This window comes from Cyanistes caeruleus, chromosome 12 (genome assembly GCF_971803275.1).
Source record: "Cyanistes caeruleus chromosome 12, bCyaCae1.hap1.1, whole genome shotgun sequence".
NCBI classification, from domain to species: Eukaryota; Metazoa; Chordata; class Aves; order Passeriformes; family Paridae; genus Cyanistes; species Cyanistes caeruleus.
The window spans coordinates 14,153,058-14,175,900 of NC_141712.1; the positions used below are offsets into that span (position 1 = coordinate 14,153,058).

At 42.3% G+C, this 22,843-nt stretch overlaps 1 protein-coding gene across 2 annotated transcripts in view; it reads left to right on the forward strand.

The window, feature by feature from the left end:
• Positions 1-3,445: 3,445 nt before the first annotated feature.
• The window catches only part of GLG1 (golgi glycoprotein 1), an 82,168-nt gene continuing 62,770 nt past the window's right edge, over positions 3,446-22,843 (forward strand). Inside the window, exons 1-2 of one of the 2 annotated variants that reach the window (XM_086847181.1) lie at positions 3,465-3,569; positions 3,652-3,815. Coding sequence is in view for 1 of the 2 variants with exons in the window: in XM_086847180.1 (XP_086703306.1) it covers positions 3,504-3,815 (312 nt within the window). In the remaining variant the exon portion in view is untranslated. Of the gene's footprint in view, positions 3,816-22,843 lie in introns of both variants that reach the window. The other variant, XM_086847180.1, reaches the window with a different exon arrangement.

A 22,843-nucleotide genomic window follows, 5' to 3' on the forward strand; every position in this document is an offset into this window, starting at 1 on the left:
AGCAAGAAATACCACTGAATAGCAGCTCAACTCAGCTCTCTGCAGCAGGATTTGCTGGTGGTGAGGATCATCCACTGGGAAAGGCAGTGCTGAAGTTTTGGGGGATGCAAAGCTTTGGAGGGAGGCAGCTGAGCCAGGCTGAATGCAAGGGAGAGGGCCTCAGGGCACTGCGTGGAGGCTAGGCTGGGATTTGGAACTGCCACATGGGACCAAGCAGTCTGTATCAAATTAAAAATTGGAGCAGCTCCTCTGCATGGACTGAGGAAGAGCTTTTGTTCTCCCTAAAGTGGTGAGCTGGAGAGCAAGGACACTGCTGGGAAGGAGCGAGAGTGTCCCAGCAGCTCAGCTCACCCTGGCCTCGCTCTGCAAGGCTGGGGGCCACATAAATGGGGTTTATTACTTAAGGCAATGAGACTGGAAAGTGCTGCCCACTACAAAAGCAGGGGACTGCAAGCTCATAATGCAACACCCAGAGGGTAAATGCCTTGCTGCTGAAATGCTTGAAATGAAGCAATAAGGGAATTTATGCCAAAGGAGAGGAGCTGTAGTTGCAAGGAGCTGCTGGGATTATCACATGGGCAGAGATGTCACTTTGCCTGAACAAAAACCTTCTCCTTGTTTAACTCACTGTGTGGACATGGTGAGCATAGGACTCTTTTATGAAATGCCAGTTTAACAATGGGTAACACAGGATGGAAAAATCCAAGGTTGGGAGAAGGTGTTCCTTGAAGAAAAAATGAGTCTCTGGAGATCTTCAAAGGTGTGGGAAGAAGTAAGCTGTAATCCAGCTCCACTGCTCTATTCTGTCTTCAGCCCGTGATGGACGAAGGAGCAGAGCCAGCTCTTGCTCTGGGCTAACTCTTCAAATAATTCTCGTTAAACCAAATAGGCTGCCAAGCATGGGCTGGATTTTGCTGGCTTTTGTTTTCAAGTGCTCCCAGCTGCACAGCCCCTGAGTGCCAGCACAAAGCCACTTTCCCAAGCACTGTGTCCTGGTGTAACATTCAAGCACAAGAATGGAGACCTTGCTTCTCCAGCTCCTGCCCTTGCCTTCATCTGGATGAGATGGCTGCAAGTTGGTGGCCACACTGGGCTCCAGGGGTTGTGTTAGCTCCTGGATTGGGTAAGACAGAGGCATTCCCAAGAGAGGGGTTTCTCCCAGGCAGGAGAGGCAGCCTGAGACAGGAAGGGAGCAGTCCTACAGCTGTGCTTCACATCACCTCACCAAGCCAGGGAACACCCATGGAGCATCCTGACATGCAGCCAAAAGCTTCTGACTTTGGCCTGATGCCAGCCTGTGCTGGGAAAACTGCTCCTGGAGTCAACAAGGAGGGGAATGCAGATGGGATTCTTCCTGTCCTTCATTTCCATCTGCTGTTGGAAGCAAACCTGAGGTTTGGGGGCAGACCCATCCTGTGAGGGTGCTGTGAGCTAGCCCAGAGAGATGCTGGCGGGACATCTGAAGATTTGTTTTTGCTGAGCTGGTGGTGGACTTGTGTCCTGCTGCTGCCACTGCCCCAACACCTGGACAGGTATTGTTTTACTATGAAATTTTGGGTCTGGCTGGCTGCTTGGGCACATTGGGCAGCAGCATTCCCAAAACACTGCTCTGAGGGGGACTGTGGGGTTGCAAACACTGCTCTTAGATGATCCATCACCAAATTCAGCATGCAACCACCACTTAATGCTCTAGGAGGAACATGCAGATTCCATCTACAATGGGATCAGCCATTGTAGATCCTGTTTTGGAGACCTGATCACACCTACAGCCTATTTCTCTCCATTCCCATGGACAAAGCCCAGAGCCACTATGGAGTGTGACATGCCAAATCCCAGCTGCCAAAGCAGAGTGTCTGGCACTGACAGCGCAGGAGGTACAGCCAACCCACCAAACTCAAAAATGAGCTGTCTCATGGCACTCATGGCAAAAATCACATGGTGATTTTTCTGCCATCTGCTCTCTGCTTCCTGCAGCTACCCCACGGCTGGGCCACCCTGGTGCAGGCTCTCAGACTTATCCCATCCCCTCCAGCCAGCCCAGCATCCTGCACCAGGAGGGGCAAGGAGTGCATCCATATAAAGGCAGAAGATGAGTCCAGCTGATAATTTGGCACTCAGCATGGAGAAATGACAGCAGGAAAGTTGCATGTCAGCACTTTATTATAGATTTTGAGTGGTTTTAGCAGCCAGTCATTTTTTTGTCTTCATTCTTATGTAGTTTCCCTTTGTTCTTCCGTATTTTTTCTTCACTCTTTAGTATTTTTTCTTTGGTTTCCTGTGGTTTCCTGTGGTTGTTCTTGTGCATTTCTTCTCGGATCTCCTGTATTTTTTCTTTGATGTTCTGTATTTTTTTGTTGATGTCATGTACTTTTTCCTTGTTATGTATTTTTGTTTCATTCTCTGTTTTTACTTCATTCTTCTGTATCTTTTCTTCATTCTTTGGTATTTTTAATTTGGTTTGCTGTATTTTTTCTTTGTTCTTATGTATTTTGTCTTTGAGCTCCTGTATTTTTTCTTTGTTTGACCATACTTTTGTAACATTTTCTTTTTGTACTTCATTCTTCTTTTTGTTCCCTTCGATCTCCTCTAGTCTTTCTTTCTTCATCTGTATTTTCATTTCGTTCTTCCATATATTTTCCTTGATCTTCTCTATTTTTTCTCTGTACTCCTGTATTTTTACTTCATTCTTCTGTATTTTTTCTTTGATCTCCTGCATTTCTTCTTCAGTGTTCTTAATTTTTTTTTTGACCGCCTGCATTTTCTCTTCATTCTTCTGTAATTCTTCTTTGTATTTCTGTATTTGTTCCTCCTTCTTCACATCTTGTTCGTCATCCAGGTCGCCAGCACTGACTTCCTCGAAAGTCAGCTTCCCCATTACGTCTCCTACCTCCTCAGTTGCTGGAACAGCCGAGGTGCGAGTCGGAAATGAGAGATTTTGGGCAAAACCTGGCCACAGCTATTGGACACCGGCTGAGGGAGGCGTGGGACCGGCTGCCGCCTTCCCGGCGGGCTGAGCACGGCCGGGCTCGCCTCCCCGCGTCCCGGGCACCGGCGCTGGCTCGGCAGTGTCGCCCTGCGTGGCTGTGGGGTCGCGGAGGCCGCTGAGGGGATCCGGAGTCCGTTGAAGGGCTCCGGGAACCGTTGAGGGCCTGCAGGACGACTGACGGGGTGCGAGGCCGCTGAGGGGTGGTGGGGTATCCCGAAAGGCTGCGGGACCCCCTGAGGGTCTGCGGGGCCGCTAAGGGGATGCGGGACCCCTGAGGGGCGGTGGAGGCCGTCGGAGCCGTAACGCCGCAGCGGCCCCTGAGGCGGCGCCTCGTCTTCCTGAGGCGACAACGGCCGGGGTGGGGCCACGGCGCGTGCTGGAGGAGGGGCCAGTATGAGCCACGCCCCCACCAGGAAAGGGGCGCGTCCCGCTGGGGCGACGTCACGGGCGCGCTGATTTGCATACGCCGTGCGTGCCGCGGGGTGGGCGGGCGGACGCCGGAGGTGGCGGATCCAAGATGGCGCCGTGCGGACGTGTCCGGAGCCGCTGCCCGGGCCCGGCGCTGCTCCTGCTGCTGGCGCTAGCGGCGCGGCCGGCGGCGCCCGGCCCTGCTGCCGGCCTTCCCGGTCCTGGCGGTGCCCAGCCTGGAGCGGGGCAGCCGGCAGGGCCGGGCGCGGCTGCCCCGCGGAGTGCCCGCGGCGGCGGATCGGGCAGCGGGTGGAAGCTGTCGGAGGAGGCGGTGTGCCGGGAGGACGTGGTGCGGCTCTGCTCCAAGCACAGCTGGGCCAACAACCTCGCCGTGCTCGAGTGTCTGCAGGACGTCCGCGAGGTGAGGGTCGGGCCCGGGGCCGGGCCGGGCCTGCCCGCGGCGGCGAACAAAGAGCGGGCTCCGCGCCTCGCCGCGCCGCCGCCCCGCGTTTTCCTCATGGTTTATGTTTTAAAAATCGGAGTTTGCTGTGCGGAGCTCCGTGAGGGCAGCGACCTGTCTGCAGGGTGGCCGTGTGGGCTCCGGAGAGCAGCTCCTCTTCATCTGCACCTCGGGGCTCCGCGCTGCCGCCCGCGCAGCGCCCTCCGGGCAGGGAGAGCTCTCGGGGGCTCTGTTCTGGCTCTGGTGCCTTGCAGGGTTATTCGTTTCTAGAGGTCTGGGAGAACCCACCCCGCTTAGTGCTGAGTAAAGGCGGCGTGCTTGTAGCAGAAGTGACCTGAGGAGATGTTTTTTTTTCACGTTCAGGTTTCCACCTTCGCCTGGAACTCGGCTGCAGAGGCGGCTGCTTTCCAGTCCTCAGTTGTGCGTGTATGAAACTCGATATATAATCATTAGATTTAGCTGACTTTATGGGGACGTTAACGGGGCAATCTGTGTTGTTCCCAAACATCTGTCGTGAGCAGTTTTCAGTCCAGTTCAAGAAAAAAACTGAGTTTCCACCTCCGGGTCTTCCAGCTACATCTTTTCATTCATTCCTGGGCTCAATTTTAAGCAGCCTTTGGGGGACTGTCTTTGGTGAGCCGTCCCGGTTTTGAGGTCTGTGTATTCTTGGCTTCTGTGCTGTGGAGTCCAGGAATGCCAGGCTGGGTCAGTTTTAATGGTGTTTTGCCCAATAGAGACTGCGATTAGAAAAAACACGGGCTCATTTCTCATCCGTTATTATGGGGACAGCAGATGGCAGTGGCAATGGTTACTCTGATCGAGGGGAGTCGTGAATCAGTGTCAGTGATTACTTCTGGCTTCAAATGCAAAGCTAATTTACATTTTAATTTAACTTCATGTTTTAGTTTTGGGTGGGTAGTTAGTAAGACACTCATGGTAGATGTTTTAAATGAGTCCTGCTGCAACATCCGTCACAGTCGTGAAACGCTTCCTATATGTGCTTTATGAATAACTTACCCTTTGCTGTTTCTTTCACCTGTCTGGGAACTTTTGGCCCCCTTTTAGGGAGGCATCCTGTCTGAGAGGATCTCGGAAGCTGACCTCACAGGCAGTGGCTCACAAGCTGCCAGCCTGCCAAAAAGGCAAGCTCTTGTTCCTTTCTTTCCAGTTGCATAGCTCCTCCCTACTCTTTTCATAGTTCCAGTGCTTGTTGGTTTTCTGCCATTTTAGCGAGGTGAACCCTTTTGTGGTCTAGTTTATCGGTTTTCTGCTGGAATAGTTTTGTCATTTTTCTGAGTTAAAGCACAGAGGGGGGTGAGTGCAGGGCTGGTACACAGGGCTGTGCAGGGAGAGGGAAAAGATGAAATCGAAAATGAAGGAATGTTTTGCATCACACTGTATTTTCAGCAAGTACAAACCCTTATGCTGGCTCTGCATATCTCATGAGAACTCCACTCTTTGAATTCAGTTAAGTCTGCTTGTGGTTTTCCTTTTCCCATTCCTAAGCCTGCCTTGATGTCAGTAGTTTGCTGGCTGTTGGTTTTGTCTAGCTGTAGTGCTGCCTGATGCCCAGTGCTGAAGGTGAACTTCTTCCTGGGTGACATCCCAGGCAGTGACAAGACATCTCAGGCCCCTTTTGGATTGAATTTTCTCTCTGAAGGTGCCACTCTGTGGCCTTGTATTTATTTGTCTGTCAGCCTGCATAGAGCCCTCTCAGCTGGTCTTAACCCTCAACAGTTTGCTGCCAGTAACGCCAATGTGATGGGCTGCATCCTGACGTAAAGATGACTTCACAGGGTGCTGCTCTGAGAAGTTAATTAAAATAGCTGACTTCTGTGTATCCCTACTGTTTAACACTTGATATTTAGACTGTGAATAAAAGTTGTGAGTTGTAAACATTTGGTAGCATTTCAGCTGATTGGGAATGGGGTCAGATGTTGTCTCAGACATTTCCTTTGCATTGGAGATGACAGCAGTGAAAATAAGTGACCTACTGGCTGTTGTTGATACAACTTTTACTTTTGGCTTTAGAGCATCTCATTGCTTGTTTGGACGATACCAGAAAAGTGACAATTATGTTTTAAAATGAGTGAGGATCTAGTCTGAGTCATACAACCCACTTAAAAACAGTCAGACTATAGTTAATGGACATTTGGGGGAGTTTTGTGTGTGATACTGTCAGTGAGGATTGTGGACACTGCTACAAGTAGCAGTTAAGATTTTTAGATGCAGTTAGGCTGCAGAAACAGCCTTTTTTTCTATAGGTGTTTAGGGTAATTTTTCTCATAAGAAATGTTTCTCTGAAGTGGAGAAAATTCACTTTGTTTGTTACGATAAGGAATATCCATTGATTTTTTTCTTCGTGTGATACAGGTATGCTAGGACACTTTTAAATATGGATAACCAGGAGAAACAACTGCTTGAAATGTTCCTTTTGAGTGCATAAAATATGGAGAAAAGAGAAGGTGTGTTTGTTTTGTTAGTCAGTGTGAATGCAATCACGTGGTTTCAGTATGTGCTGATTTCTAGGTGTGGATGTCTTTGCAGTACATCCTCCCTTCCTTTCATTGGCTAGCTCTGAATCTAAAGGAACAGAGGTGTTGAGTTCATGGTTGACTGGTATAGGAGCCCAGCTTGTAAGGCAAATGTTGAAAGAAGCAATTTAACACAAATATTCAGTACTGAACAGTATGACACAAAGAGTAAAAAAAACCCCCAAATTCTACACCCAAAACCCTACACAAATGAAAAAACCCACTCAAACCAAATCTCCAAATAGTAAATTTTCAGGTTTTGGTTATTGGATGTCAATTTAAAGTATTATCAAGAGTTAGTTAAGCACTGTGTATTTTTAGAATTCTTGAAGAAAAAATAGTCAGATCCCCAGACTGACAAAATACTTTTTACCGCTGATTTTTCCACTGAGTCAAAGAAATGTTGAATTAATGTAGTGCAGAGTCCTCTTTCCTTTTGTAGTTAAAGGATGGGACAGATGCTCTCTTGATTAGAGAAGGAAATGGTCTTGGTCAGAGCTACTCAGCTTAAACATTTTTGACCATAATCAGAAAACAGAATAAAGCCTATTTTTTTGGGTGCATTTTGCACGTGAATTAACTTCATTCTAGTTAGAAGTATTTGTGCACTGGATATATTACAGTGTGTGTTTTGAGCGACTTAAATTTTGTCATCAAGATTTTAATTATTATTCACGTAATTCTCTGTCACATATAAAAAGAGTAGAATGGGGTAGTGTATATGTGTATTTTTAAAAATTGTGTTCCAAAGTGTTTTTTTCCTCAAAGGATTTAGGTGGTGAGCCTGTTTCTGGAAGGACTTCAGAGTTTGTATTTCATGAGTATAGACTGCAGCCTTTAAGCCCTTTTTTTGGTGGGTTGCCTGTTAAACTGATTTACAGGGTGGTTAAAGTAGAAATAAACCCATGAAATATTAATATATTTACTAAGTAACGATTTTTGCTTGATTAATGATGATTTGCATTTGAAGCATGACTGAGTTTTTGAATTTGAGGTGGGAAACATTAAAACATAAAATAATCTTAACCAGTGTGGTTCTCTTATCCGGTTTACTAGTGGAGCATAATTTTACTTTTAGAACCTACACTACATCTGCTTAATTGGTGAGTGAATTTGATACCATAATTGTTGAGCATTGCCATTATAAAGATTGTGTAATATTTAAGGCATGATATTGTTCTGTACAGTGTACCTACATTATAGGCTAAGTATTTTTTCTAAGATTAAACAGCTGTGGTTAAGATGGGATTAGAGATCAAAGTTTTAGCCTCCTGCTACTTTCTTCATCCTGAGTGGTTCCGTTTCTTTGGTAACACCTTTATGACAAAGACAGTGTAATTGAACCTTAATGCGCTGTCTTCTGGAAAAAATAGGACTCTCTTAGTGTTGTGGATGGAATTAAGAACAAGGCAGGATATCGTGAAGGTTGTGTATTTCAAGAATAGTATTTTTCCTGTTATTTCAGAATTGTAGTTGGTGTAAAAGACCAGAAAATTCATTTGATCTGACTTAATGGACTGAGGAACTTGTATCATATGTTCCCATGGCTGGGAACAGTCATATTTCTTCAATTTAAATGTTTTATTCCTCACTCTGTATGTACCTGAGCTCCTTAAGTGATCTGATAAAATAGTGTCAGTGAAATTACTTGTTTTGAAATTACAGATGGAGAATAGAAACCAGACAGTAATGCATGCTTGGAGTCTTCATCTCTTTGGGTTATACTGTAATTATAGGAAAAGTTGTATGTGCTCAGTCCCTGTCCTGGTTCTGTAGTGTTTCTACCTTTTTAGTAAATGGATTGGAAATGTAAAGGCTTCCCTGAAGCTTTTTGCTTGCACTGAAATAGAGGAGTGTGATCTGTCACAGTAGCCTATTTTATTTTATTTTATTTTTTTAAATTTTATTTTATTTTTCCTCTTTTTCACTCCCTAGTTTGAGTTAAAGGTCAAAGGTTTTGTTCTGACTCGACATATGACATTATGTTATATTTGAGCACATTCTCCTTTTATTCCATCTCTCTCAGTTTTCCTGTGTGCAGGTGGAGGCTGGCATTTAAAGTACCCTTTTTGAGATGTCTCATTTGTGGCAGCAAATGACTGGTTACCTGTCCAGAGCTGTAAGTAATTGAGGGCTGTGGATTAAACATAGCATGAGGGTAGGTTAGTTCTTAGGAAATGCAAATGGTGAAGAAATTCCTGACAGGGTTGACCATTTCTTACAGCACTTAGAGTTTTTTTCCCCAAAATCTCCAGGCATTCTCCCTGGCCTTTAAATGAGCTGTTTTAAGTAACTGCCTGTTTCTCAGGTTGGTAAGTCCGTGTTTATGGGATGGAGGCTGTTCTGGTTCTCTCATCGTTGCTATTGCAAAGGAGCAGGCAGTTAGTATTCCAGTGGTACTCTTACAGTGCCTACAGCATTATCATCTGGTTCAGATACCAACACTCAAAGGCTTGGTTTTTTTTAAAGGCAATGATCAGAAACTTGAAAGATATACCTTAAGCCTTGCCAAGGGCTTTGCTTACATTTTCCCTTCTTTCTAAGGGATATTGACCTGGTGATCATTCACAGTCTGAAAAGGACACAGGAGTTTAAGAACTGTTACATTCCTGAGAAAAATAAGGAGAATTTTTACCAGTATAATTGAAGTTGAGCTAACTTAAAGGAAAAATGTGTTGCAATGTAAGAGACTGAGTTAATTATTGCTCTGTAGCTGGACTTTATGGGTTGAAGCCAGTGACATCTGAATTAGAAATTTTCAGATTCCATTCTGTCTTAAATGGAATTTAATTAAGAATTTACAATGCTTTGTGGTAGATGTAAATTAATTTGAATGGTTAAGATAGTCCCTCCTGCTTTTAAAATTAATGAAATGGAAGATGGACTATCCAAATCAATGGAAGAGAATGGCTGGACCTAGGAGAAAGGATTGAGAGGATTATGTTTTGAAAAACACATGAGCAACAGGAAGGCTAGGCTGGAGCACTGAGGGTTTTTCTCCTGAGGCTTGACTTCTTACCTGAGATTAGCTGCATTTTTGTTCAGAGGTTCTCTTTTTCCCTTGTGTTTGGATAATGTAAGCCCAGTTTCCTCCTGGCTTTTGTAGTTAAGTCTTAAAGTAAAATACTAAATATACTTTAAAAATTTGATTTGTTTTTAGGTTGGTTACTTTGGCATCAGCCTTTGGCTTCATCTCAGGATGTAGCAATATTTAAAAGTACTCTTTTCTTCTTACTGAAGCCATGTGTGAGCTGAATAGAGGGGAAGATGATCTCTCTCATTCCAGGTGTGCTGGACTGATTGTCTTGTGAACAGAGGATTGAGCACAGGTTCTTAGTTCTCCATATCCTTAGCGGCACTTTTTCTTATCAGAGAGAGTTGTTTTTGTGGGTTTTTTGGGGATGGGTTTGTTTTTCTTAATTCTGTGCTGTTCTTGGCAGGCTGGTACTTGTGGTAGCTGGTTGTATATCAGTTTGGCCTGGGATATTTGGCTCAGTAAAAGAGATTATCTTACAGGTCTGCTTCCTCCAGTGAGCTGGCACTTCTGGCCTGCTGTGGCTCTGCATACCAAGGAGAAAAGGAGTGGAAGTACAAGGGAAGAAATAAAGTTCAGTGCAAGCTGTGCAGCCTGGGCTTGGCTCAGGGTGCTGTGAGAAAGCCGTGTTAGGGGGAGGTGATTTACTGAGCCAAATAGCTGAATGTATTGAAAAGCAGAGACTTGGTCAGTTGTTACAGTAGCAACAGGTACAGCTAGGTTGTGTTTTGCATGTACTCTCCCTTGTACTGGAGGAAAGGAGATCTCTCTGGTGCTGTTTTGGGTTGTCATGGTTGGAACAGAATGTTTTGAAGAGGGATTATTCTTGGCAAATAAAGTGCTGTATTTTTTTTCTAGTACAGAGATGACTAGGTGTTCTTTGTAGTGTAGCTTTCCTGCATGCATGCACCACTTTTCCAGTGGATTCTGCTTCTTTGGTCTTTGGAAAATGCACACTTCTTTTGGAAAAAGCTTTGCAGTAATTCTTCCTAATGATATACCCCAAAGAATTAGATGAATAAAAGGTCTTGGTAATTGCCTTTTTATTTGAAATCTTGGTTTTAAATAGTTCTGTTTTTTTGATCTTCTGACTAATTCAGTTTTAAAGTCTGTGAAGTTGGTTGCTATGGCACTCAAATTTTTCAATTCTGTTAGCTGATAATTTTCTGTTATCATGGGATACCTGATTTTCTGGATGTTCAGTTTATCAGTATCCATCACAGTGCATTAGGTGAAGAACAGAGATCCTGCTTTCCCTGGGTACCAGCTTGTGGCATAATTGCAACCTTTTTTCATCAAGACGGATGAAAACCCATCCTGTTCCACTTCTGAGCAGGGCTGATATTCGTAGACACCAGATTCCACTACAGTTTTTGAATGTCTGCAGCTCTGAGCTGAGGAATCTCCTTCAGGAGTTAGAAGTGTCTTTTTCTCTGTGCTGTCTTTAGCAATTTTGTGCATGAGTTTATTTATTTTTTTTTCCTTTAGATAAGTGTGTCTTGTACATCTTACAGCTTTGTGAGTTTAGATTTCATCTGGTAGCATTAGAATGCATTTCTTGCTTGTAATGTCTGCAATTTTACCTTAAACTGAATACCTGATGTCTTCAGTAACAGTAGGTTAAAGACTAATGGTACACATGGAATGTCTCTTTTGCCAAGTAACACCATAGAGAAAAACGGCCATCATCATGCAGGACAGAAATGACAATTTGCTGTATTTGTTATTTCTTTTTGCCTCTTTCCTGAAGCAATGCATTGCTGAGAATTGTTGACTGGGAAAAGGTAGTTAATGTAGTAAGTTTTCCTGGCTTCTCTACATACCTGAAGTATTTTACTCCTTTCCAATTAGTGGTAGAACTGTGTGCTCTTTTGTGGAAAACTTCTTGTAGTTTCCTTAGTTGATTCACAGGAGTTTTGAGTCTCTTAGAGAATGCAAGTGGTTATGCTGATGTAATTAAGTACTCATATGTAACAGTGTGGGTTAATACCAAATAGTTCTTACAGCCTGCTATGCAAAATCAATCAGGCAAATGTGCTGTCTTTTGTTTAAAAAATAATGACTAGCTTAATCTGGTAGCAAGTTTGCTGTCTAGATCTTTTGAATCTTAATAGGAAGCTCACCAGCCTTCATCATGCTCAGTAGTTTGCTAATTGAGGCTTTCTTTTTCTAGACCGTTCTGTTATTGCAGGGTAAAATACTTTGCACCAAGTGAACTGCAAAACAAACTCAGCAGAGCATGCATTCTTCTAAGTGTTGAAGTAATTGCCCTACAAAAAGGTTTTGATGGAATTAAATAAAAGAGAACAAACCCAAACCTGCTTGGCTTGTAGACTTTCTGCAACAGTCCAGACTGGATTTGAGTCAACTTTTGCTAGGCTGCTCTCAACTGAGTAGAAATAAGATATGGAAGAAGCTTGCAGTAAGCTATTTCCTTATCAAATTGATTTTTTTGATTATATCTGTCTCTGTGGCCTATCTATGTATGTCACAAAATCAGAAAAAGTACTTTCAAGGAAAATCATTGCAATGCTGCAGTTGTCATAATTTGCAACAGGAATTGTTCATGAGACTGCAGTTCTTCAGCTGTGTTTATGGTGATCTGAACAAATCAATATTAATGTGATCCTCTTGTAAAATTCAGACAGGCTAGTCAAAATTATCTCCATTTATACAAGACCCTGATTAAGTGCTGGTGCAGAGAATTGTTAACTCTAGTTTTATTTGTTAAACATTTTGTTTTGTTATTGTTACACAATATTATGACATTGTGTTGACTTGGATGCTTTTTTGGTCATGGAATTATAGAACCATAGGGTGGTTGGAAGGGACCTTAAATCTTGTCTTATCCCAAGGGCTCTGCTATGGACACGGACACCTTCCACTTGATGAGGTTGCTCCAAGTCCCTGCATGATTCCAGGGATGGGGCATCCACAAATGCTCTTCAACCATCAGCCCCAATCCCTTTCTTGACTTTTCCTTTGGAACTGCTTCTAGGAACACACTATATTTTTCGCTTCAACATCTGAGATGTGTGAGGGTTGAGGAGCTGGATCTCTACTGTGACACAGGTATTCAAATTTGTGGTGACATCTGTCTTAACTTACTGAGGCCTATAGAGCTGAGTCTGCAGCAGAGGTCAAAGATTCTGTGAATGTAATAACATTGCTTAATTTTTTAACTGTAGGCTTCCAGGCAGTGATCAGCAGCCATCTTCACTTGTTTCTGATCAGTTGTGTGAAGCAACACCAGGTTTTAAAGGCAAAAAAAAAAAAAAAAAGGCTGAAGCAATTTTTTATATTGTAAATATTTCTTGCATTTTTATGAAACAGAGTACTGGAATGGGACTCCAATGATGAATGCTTGTTCTATCTCTAGGAATCACCTGGGAAGGTGTGCTTCTAGGGAACATTTCCTTCAACTGATTCATATCTCTAAGGATGTACACTTGTTTTAATGTTACTGTTAATAGCCTTAATTAGATGTATATGGCCTACTAGCTGTAGGAATGATGGGATTCTGTACTTCCCTCACAGAATACAAAGCTTTGCAGTGTTTCATATTTTTGCTTTGTGGTCTGTGCTTTAGCAGGCATCAAACACATGGTGAACCCTCACTGATAATACTCTCACCTCTGACTCCAGAAATAGCAGCACTGTGTTGGGCAGAGTTGCCCAGAATAATGCAGGGTTTGTTCCAGCTCAGGCACTCATCAATGTGGCCTGAGCTTGTCCACATCAAATCCTTCCCATGTGCTCTGAGGCTGTGTTGGCTTCCTTTCCATGAGTAACTCACAGGTAAGGCTTACACAAAGGGGAAAAGCATACGGCAAACCAAAAACTACTGGCGTTTTGGTTTCCCTCCCCACCTCCAGGCATTTGTGAAGACTTCCAGCATCCTTTTGTATAAAAACATAGTCTAAACTTGTTCTGCTAGGGAGGGTGCTGATGGAATTTAAATTCTTCTCTTTGTATGTCAGCTCTTCCCAAAGTAATTTCCCCAAATACTTTCCTCCCTGGAGGCATTCCAGTGAAACCCATTATAAGTGTGTTGCTCTCCAAGATTATTTAGTAAATGTTACCCTCTAATGTCAGTTTTACTCACTGGAGTTTACAGAATCTCAGTCTTAGAATACTTGAAAAAGACATTTTCTGAAAACTTTCTAAGAATGCTGGGGAGCTCAGGTAGAATGTGTGGTGCTGGCATGAAGCTGGGAGGAGAATTGAACTTGAATTTCTCTGTTGTATAGTTAGAAAAGATGAGAATCAGTGCTCTAGTTACTTAACCTGCTGGATTTTGCCCCACCACAGCTGTGTTATCCAGTGTGGTATCTGGATTAGTTTAGGGAAAATGTAATAGTCAAAACATTTCTATTGCTTAGAGTTGTGCATCATGAATAACTTTAAATAACATGGCAGCATATTGTTGCTATCTTAAAGTGATCATTTGTTGAGAGATGGATTTTGATCTCTGACTGTAAAGACTTCTGCTTTGCCTACTGGGATCACAAATTTGGAATTGGGATCTGCATAGGAGATCAAAGTTTTAGGTTAAAAAAAATCCTTTCTGTGAACCTAATACCAAGTTATTTAAGCAAGAATGGTAAAAAAGGGAGGTGTTAAGAGAAAGTAGCAGAGTAGCTTGGAGGCTGTTAGTTATTACAATATTGGAGAATCTTTGTGGATCTTAAAATCTTTGTCTCAAGTTTTAAGGCAGAGCATTATTTCATACACTCTGATTGTTATGACTTTAAATTGAGCCAGTAGAGTCTTTCTGAACTGATCTTTTTTTTCTCAGGAGCCATTTAAAATAAACTTGTGGAGTCTGGCTAATATAATGATCCACTACTTTGGGAACCAATGTTGCCGAAAGTACTCCTGAATAGCCCTTTTGGGCTTTGGAATAGTTTTCGAAGTTCTTTCTTTGTATGTTATACACTTTTTGTGTCATTAAAAGCTGTAAAACATGTCAACAGATCATATTTGAAGAGTACCTAAAATAATGCCTCAAAGCCATCAAAACTCTTCACATGAGTAAAATTTGGACAGTGTGAGTACAGTGCTATTTGCTCCCACATTTGTAAAGCTTGTTGCTTTGTTCTACCTTCTTTTGGGGTTTCATCCATTGGTAGCACTTCACACCTGAATCCAGGCCTTCAACAATGAGCTTCCTTCTGATGAATCTGAAGGATATGGACAGGGAAGCTGCATGGGTTGTTAGGAGATAAGCATCTTTATTGAAGCTGATTGGGGAAGACGGAGTGTTGAACAGCACCGCCAGTTCCTCAGTCATGAAGCCACCTGGAAACAAGGGGACAGACAATGATGTCGGGGTTATTCTCTCCTAGAAGCTGCTGTACAGAAGCTGAGAGGATCCAGTCACAGGCGGACAGTGTTCTTTCCTGTTGTTTTCTGGCTGGGACTCTTGCTTCTCATGAGATACTAGAGCAGTAGGCTTGTGTTGAGCATCTGAGCCTTTAGCCATCATTACCAGCCAAGGTGGACACTGTTCTTGTTTGGTTGTTTTTTGTTTTAGCTTGGAATTTTTCAAATGAACAATCCAAAGCTATGCTAGTGAAGTCATCTACTTAAGACTTTCCAGAGCAAGGTACAGGAACAAACATTCCACCATTTTGTGTGGACAGTACATATTTTCGGAGAAATAGACTGTAATATTCCTGATAACACTGATAAAATCACAGAATTGGTGATGATGGTGAAAGCAGCAGCTGGAAAAAAACTAGTCATTTTGCAGAGAAACAAATAAGAGGTTTTTATTAGAATTTCTTGGAATCCATGGCATATGGCTTGGATTTTGACCATGAAAGTATTTATATTGAAGTTCCAAGGTTTTAAGTTGGATGTGGTAACAGCAGAAAGATGTCGCCTTTCCCTGGAAAAGGTACATGATGAGGTGAGACTTCCAGAATAGCAGTGACTTGTAGAGTATAGAAATCCTTTCTGTCCTGGTGTTCCAGCCAGCGGTGGTTGTTAGCAGCTCCCTCACTCTACAGCATATCTTGCACCTTGCTCTGAGGGCTGCTACAGCCCTGGTGTGAGCAGAACGACTTCATGTCAATTATCATTCCTGTGGAGTTACCTGTAGAGCCATCCAGTTTGCCTGGATGAGGAGTGTGTTAGGATCCTGCGATGCTTTGGGAGCTTCTGGTTCAAATAACTGTGCTTTGGTTTCCTGAGCTACAGTACTTGGCAGCAGTGGAATGCCGTACAGGCTGAAAAGTGTGGGCTGACAGTGAGTCTGTCTCCCTGCTGTCAACAGAGGTGAGGTTTGGTTGAGTTTGTTGTTTTTGCTTTTCAGCATGATGTCTTCTGAAACAGTTGAGCTTTGCCCCTACAGTCTTGGGAATGAGTACATCGCCTCTTAATCATGAGCAGATTGCATTATTTTTTTTTTTATTAGTCTCTCACCTCAGTGATTCTATAATTCTTTGTTTGTTCTTCCTTACAATAAAAGATGTGAACATGTTTAACATTCACTTGCAAGACTTGCTGTATCAAAAGATAACAGGACACTGGGCATCAGTCTGAGTTACTCAATGTTCCACATCCTTTCTTACAGTCTGTTGCTTGCTTTAATCCATGAAAAATGCTTTGTAAAAATGTGGAACAATTTATTTTGCCTGTAGCATCTCAGAGTCTTAAAAACATTGTGGGATTGAAATGGTGCTTTATCCCTCTTTTTGAGCAAATGTGCTTCATATTTTAGTCCAAAAGGAATTTTGGGACTAAAAGAGTAGTAATATGCTATTTCTGTATGAAAATGCCTGAGGCTATCATGAAACAGAAGTGTGGAGTAGGATGTTACTGACTTGAGGTATGTATTTGTTCTTAGTTTTGATATTCACATACCTGGTAAATATTTGGGATTTGACTGCCATAGGCATTCTTCTTTCCAGAAAACTGTAACTCCTCCTTTTAATGCAACAGAGATACCCTGGGAATAGTTGTGGAAGAGGGAAGGGGCGCAGGCAGCTTGTCCTCAGATTCTCTAGACAATGTTTCTGGCAAATGTTTATGAAGTCACATTTAACCTGCAGCAGTCACTGGATCTACTTGCGAGTGTAAGAGCTTGAGGTACATGTGTGATGAATACTGCTGATGACTTTGGGAATTCTGCAGTGCTCCCTTGGCTGTAACACTGTGGATGCATTTGGGTGCTTTTATCAATGAAACTCCCTGTTGAGAAGAAAGTGCTTTCTGAGGAAAACAACAAATAAAGTTCCAAAATAACCCTTGCTCCCTGGAGAGCTGCTGAAGGAGGGAAGAGTTGTCAGTCACACTTGGATTTGAATAACATGACATAACATCCTATCAAATGGTTTAGGGTGAATGGAGCAGGGGGGCTGCACTTCCAGCCCCTCAGGCTTACTTTGTGTTTAGAGTTTGATTGCTTGAGTAGTATGTGTGGGATTGAAATGTTAAATTAAGTGTAATAGTTTTAAATCTTGGCATGTGTCAGGCTTGTCCAAGCTTGAATAAATTGAGTGCAGAACTAAAATGTGCATCTCTTACGTGGATGTGCCATAGTTGAATAATTGGTACATATGTGAATGGGGCCCAGTTTTACCTAAGGTGTTTGAATGTTTGTGGAATGACCTAGTGAACCTGAATATATTTTCTTCCTCTGAGCTATTAAACAAGTTGTGAGTAATCTGTTCTTTTTTTATTCCTTAGGAAAAAAAATACTCCCCAGTTGACTTTATTTATGCTGTTTAACCATGTAATTTTTTTTTTTACAAATGCGTGTCCTAATTGGTGATTTTGTGGGTGTTTTAAATAGTTTATGCTGTAAATCTGAGGCAGTACTATTGCAGAGAGCAGAGGCAGTGGCTCTGTCTGCAGAATGACATGAAGGACCATACCGGTCCATCCAATTCAGTAGTGAGTTTTGTGGCAGGTGGGAAATACATTCTAGAGATGTGTCAACAGTTACAGCTAAAATTGCTGTGTGAGGATTTGGGATTTCCCTATTGCCAGAAGGAGAAACAGCTTTAGCTAGAATATCTCAGGTACATTCTCTTTTTTGTTTGTTTAGGGAGTGAGCTGACCTGTCTGGTCACTCATGCAGAAATGTTTCAACATAAATTTCTGAATGAGGTAATCAGGTGATCAGCTCTTCACCTGAGTGTGATTTATCTGGATAAAATGGTGCATGTTTGGTACATGCTTTCAAGTATTAGATACAACTCTTGCAGCCTAAGATCTTGCTGCAGTGGTTTGGAAACAAATGAGGCAAATCTGTTTGGTCACAGAGCTTTTCTCTGTTCTAATGCTTGTTCTTGAAGAAGGAATGGTCTCAAAGATATATTTTGCTGGTTTGGGGAAGGAGTGAATAGCACACAGTTTCAGCTGATAGAAAATTTAGTTTGTTCTCTTCTAATGCTGCACACCTTGGCATTCAATAGTGCCAGTAATATGGGCCAATTGTATGTATGTTTATTTTAGGCTTTTCCTTTTTGAACTAAGTATTTTGTTTATCCTGTGTCAGGGGAAGATGATTAAAAGCTTCTAATGAACTTTTCCTAGAATTTTTTTGTGCTTTTACTGATAACTTGTTTGTAAGGTCAGCATTCCCTGGAGGTTTGCATGCTGCAGCCAGCCCTTGATATATGTTTGTAGCTTTTGTCCCACTTTTTATGCTGTCTTTGTGATGTGTTAAAACCTTTGCAGAGTGCTTTGAGAGAGCATTCCTGGGAAAGCCATGTCTGGCTTTATTCTGTCACGTCTTGTGACACTCCTAGGAAGAGTATTTTCAGAAGAGGCCTAGGTGTGATGGCTGCTGGCTAAGTCAGGTTGCTTCAGGCATTCACCTCTCTGGTTAAAGGTCTTGGAGCTGAGTGGATAGAGAAAGGTTCTCTAAGAAATCATGCTACCACAAACACCCATACTCTGGAGGGGAAACGGAGACACGGTGTAAGAATTCTGCATTGCATGTCGCCATCATAACCCATGGTGATGGGTAACAGTTGGACACCTGGGCACTTGATAGAGTGAGCACTGATCTGACTCAGAAGCAGATTAAATCAATGAGTAATAAGTTTCTAACAGTTTTCTGCTTCACTGCTAAAGGCTGCTGCGGCCAAATCAGCTGAACAAAACAACAGCTTTTATTCAGGGAAAATGGGAGGTGGTTCCAGCGTGCTTGAATGTGAGTGCCAGTGCTTAGGAGTACTTCAGGTGTTTCAGTACTCCCTGGTCATCCTTGGAGAGATTTTTGAACAGTGTCAATTCATCCAGGTAAAACCTGGGTGGCTGAAGTTGCATCAAGACCTTGTGGGAGGAGCATGGTAGTAAAATCGAGGAGATGTTTCAGTTCCATGTAATGGAAACAGGGCAAAGACTTAGTGAAGCCTTGATGGGAAAAGATGTCCATATTATAGGAAACAGGGCTTAAGGGGGTTAAAATTTGTACCTGAGACACGTGGCTGGATAAATGAATTCAGATTAAATATCTAGGGAAGCTAATGGAAACATGTTTTAATGAACTCTGGCTAATTACTCTATTTAAAGTTCTTGATCAATACCCAGGAGATCTCAAACTGCTTGCAGATTGGGTTTTTTTAAAAAAACTTGCACATATATATATATATATATATTAAATCTTCTGCATAAAATCAAAACAACTGGAGTCACTTGTTTTGTAGACTTCTGGTTCACCAGGGTTCTGGTTCACCAATTTATAATATTTGGAGGTAATCTATAAATTAAAGCTGAAGACTTCAGCATTTTTAAAAATTGATTGTGAATTTTCGATGGGAGGTGCAAAGGAATAAATGGGTTTAAGGGAGCAGATACCAGGACAGAACAGAGTTTCTGAAATAATCTGTGGTATAAGAGTGTGATGAGGCAGCTCGGTCTGGTTTTCTAAGAGAGCAAAGAGTTCTTGTAAATAGTTGCTGGTACAAGTGACCTAAATAAATACCACCTCTTACTCAGAACCTTAATTTTCTTCAGAATACTATGTATGAATTTCATTGCACTCAATGTTAAATAGAAATGTCAGTCAGGCAGCCTTACCCTGAAGGGATAAACTACTGTCTTTAAATTGATTCATATTAAGGAAGTTTGGATATGTTTAGTCTTTCCTGATTGAGCTAATTAGCACAACTGCATTGTGTGTTCATAGTTAATACATCCCTGTGTGTGCAAATGGATAATGAATGCATAACTAAGCTTAGGAAAGGTAACTCTTTAGCAAACAGCCTGCAACACAGTCTCCTTGAGGCTTGTTTCATGGATTCTTCTGGTGTTCTGTGACAACTGCCAAGTCTGTCAGACAAATGGCTTTTGTTCATGTCTGTTTTCAACCCAGTGCAGCTTTTGGTCTCCCCGTGGTAGCAGCACTGATTGTATCAGTGGAAAAGTATCTTTGCACCCTGCTTTGGCTGGCAGGGTGAGGGGTTGGCTATGCACAGGAAGGCTTCAGCAGCTGTCAGATGCACTAATGCTGTACTGCTTAAAGCCTTGCCCTTTTCCTCTACTTTGGTGGCAAAGGGGTCCAAGAAGCAGCATGATCCTTGAAAAAGAAAGTTAGGAGCCTAGTGATCTCATTCAGGAAATCCCAGGTAGAGAGTTCTCTGTACTGATGAACGTCTGGTCACAGTAACTTAAAACCACCCACAAACCCCACACTGTAGGTCTCAATGAAGATTGTAAATCCTCACAGGCTCCCACTGAAATGATATTTAATGGTTAATGGGCCAACTGAGTGGATTGTTTGCCTGGGAGCAGTTTCAGAACTGAAACTGGCAATTAGTTTGAGGAGCTATTTCTGAGGTATGAACAGTGTGCTCAAAAGCTTTTTAATTACATCCCAAAATTTGTTATATGGTAGAAAACTTGAGATGGAAGCTGTCACTTGCAGCCAGAGAAACCAGAGCTCAGCTTGGTCTTGAACTTTGCAAGAGGGAAGTTCCTGGAGCAGGCAGTGAGCAAACAGGAGCAAAAGATAACATGGAAATCATGGGACGTTGTGGCAGGATCCTGTTATTCCCCCTTTTACAGGAAACCAAACACACCCTTCTCATAAATTTGAGATCCTCCGTTCAATGGTATCTGAAAGCTGCAGTTGTGTAATGTTGTGTTAGCATACTGTTTCCTTGAAGTTCTCGGAAAGATCACAAGATTAAAAAATAGTCAATAAACATGGTTCTCCATACTTCTCCAGAAAAGAGTGGGAAAGTGTCATTGTAGAGCTGGTTTTCCATCTCCTCTTATCTTCCATTTGATGTTGTTGCTTTTGTGCCTAACTCTTGTCTGCTTTGTTTCATTGCTGGTACATCTCTTGTTTAAGTAAGGAAAAATTCCCTGTTATCAGGAGATTGCTCAAGCATGACTAGAGATAAAATTAACTAACAAGTCAGTGTTCTGTGGTTTGAGGGGTGGCTTCAGATGATGGCTCACATTCTCTGTACTAAAAATGACCTAAGGCAGTGATAAAAAAAGACAGGGGTGGGCATGGAATATCAACTGCAGTGAAACCTTTCATCCAGTGGTAGATATGAAAGGACAAGATCTAACCTTAATCAGAAGATGTCTTTCTTTGTATGCAGAAGTTTAACAATTCTTTGACAGTTATCACTCTTCAGACCTTTCTGTGCTCATGCAATTCAAAGCCAGTCTGGCTTGTGGCCTTTATGGGGCCATTACTGAACAGCCTCAGTAAATGATTGTAATCACAGTGATTGTTTCCTGTAATCTTGTTAGTCTCCAGCAAGAAGGTGGGGATCAGATATATTCAGGGTTTCTAGCTGCTGGATTTACTGATTTTTATTTTTTTTTTCACCTCAATTCTCCTGGATGTTCTGAAGGCAAAGAAGCTGCTGTACAGCTGTGATCACATCAAAGCCTTCAAGTATACCAACAAATCTTCTGAGATCAGGCAAATCTGTTCTGTAGTTTTAGTGCAGTGAATTCCTAGTGTAGATGCCAAGTACTGGCTGAAGGATTTTCACTCTGTGTGATTTGGTGTCTGCTTGGATTTCCAGTGGCAACTGCTGTGCTAGTGAAAATCATGTGTCTACTTGATGTGTTTGTAAGAAACATGTAGAAAAGGCCATAGCCATTCAGACTCCTAGGAACAAAAGTGATGAGTTAACACAGTAATAGTACCTGCTTTTCATCCTTTACTGCTTAATTTTTCTGTAGGCCTGTGGCTAATAATATTACAGAATTTTATGTTTTTCCTCAACCTCTTGGGTAGTTGAAAAAAATGCTTTTTTTTTATTAATGGGTCATCTACTGGCAATTGTATTCATTGATGTAAGTATTATTGAAGAAGCAGCACAAGTGGTCCACAGGTTGGTGTATTGATGGTTGTGTTCAGATATCTGCTTAATTCAGTGTTAAAGCCAGATGTCTGGATGTGTTGGTATAGGCAGATTCCTTTGCAGGTTGTCTGCAAGTAATTCAAAAGTTGGTACTTCTTAAAAATCAAAAGAACCATACAGCCAACTCGGTATAAAATTATTTTCTTGGATCTCACAGCAGCTTTACATTCTCCTGCAAGGTTATCCTGGACCACATCTTTGGAGCTTTAGTTAATTCAAGTAGTTTGTGTTTACATGCAATATTTCTTTTGCTGGTTTATGAGGAGCCTTTTGTGTCACTTCTTGTTGCTGTGCTTAGTTAAGCCAGTTGAGCTGCTGGCAGGAGCAAGCTGTGAACTGAACTCCTGATGGAGCAGGAGGTTGGAGGGTGGACCCAAAACTTTTATCAGCCTTTAACTTGAATAGCCCAGCTCCTCAGAAAGTGGCACTGGTGATGGTGTTCAGGATGTACACAGATGGGGATGCTTAAAGAGTGGAGCAGAGTGGATCCTAGAGCCTGATTTGAACTGCTGGGCTTCAGTGTTTGGTCTCCAGAGCAGCATCTGAGCCCCACAGGCAAAATGGGCAAGGAGATGGGCAAGACTTCTTAGACGAGTCTTAAACACTTAGGAGTGCCTGTTAGAAGCACAAAAGTTACATATGAACCTCAACATCTGGAAGTCTTTATTCAAGTCTATCAGCTTATGGATATCCTGAAAATTGAAGATACAGTGTAGTGTTAAAATGAGGTACAGCCTTGTAGTAGTACTGCTGACTGTTTTGAAATAATTTGGAAGTTATTGTCTGATAATGTCAAGTGATCAGTCTTGGAAGCTCTGGAGGAATTTAAATGTTTTTCAGAAGCTGAGGTGCCAGTGAGTCTGATGTATGACAAACAGCAGCAGTAATTCAATTTTATTAGGCTTGGCAACATAACACCTCTACAACTAAGCTGAAGGGGCATTTGATTTAAGCATAATACTCTTAAGTATTAGCATATAAAAGAAGTTTCAAAGAGAGAGGATGCTGTAGAGTGTGTTTCCAGGTAGTTAAAATGTCCATAACTCCACTTCTTTCCTTGCTGCCTTCTGT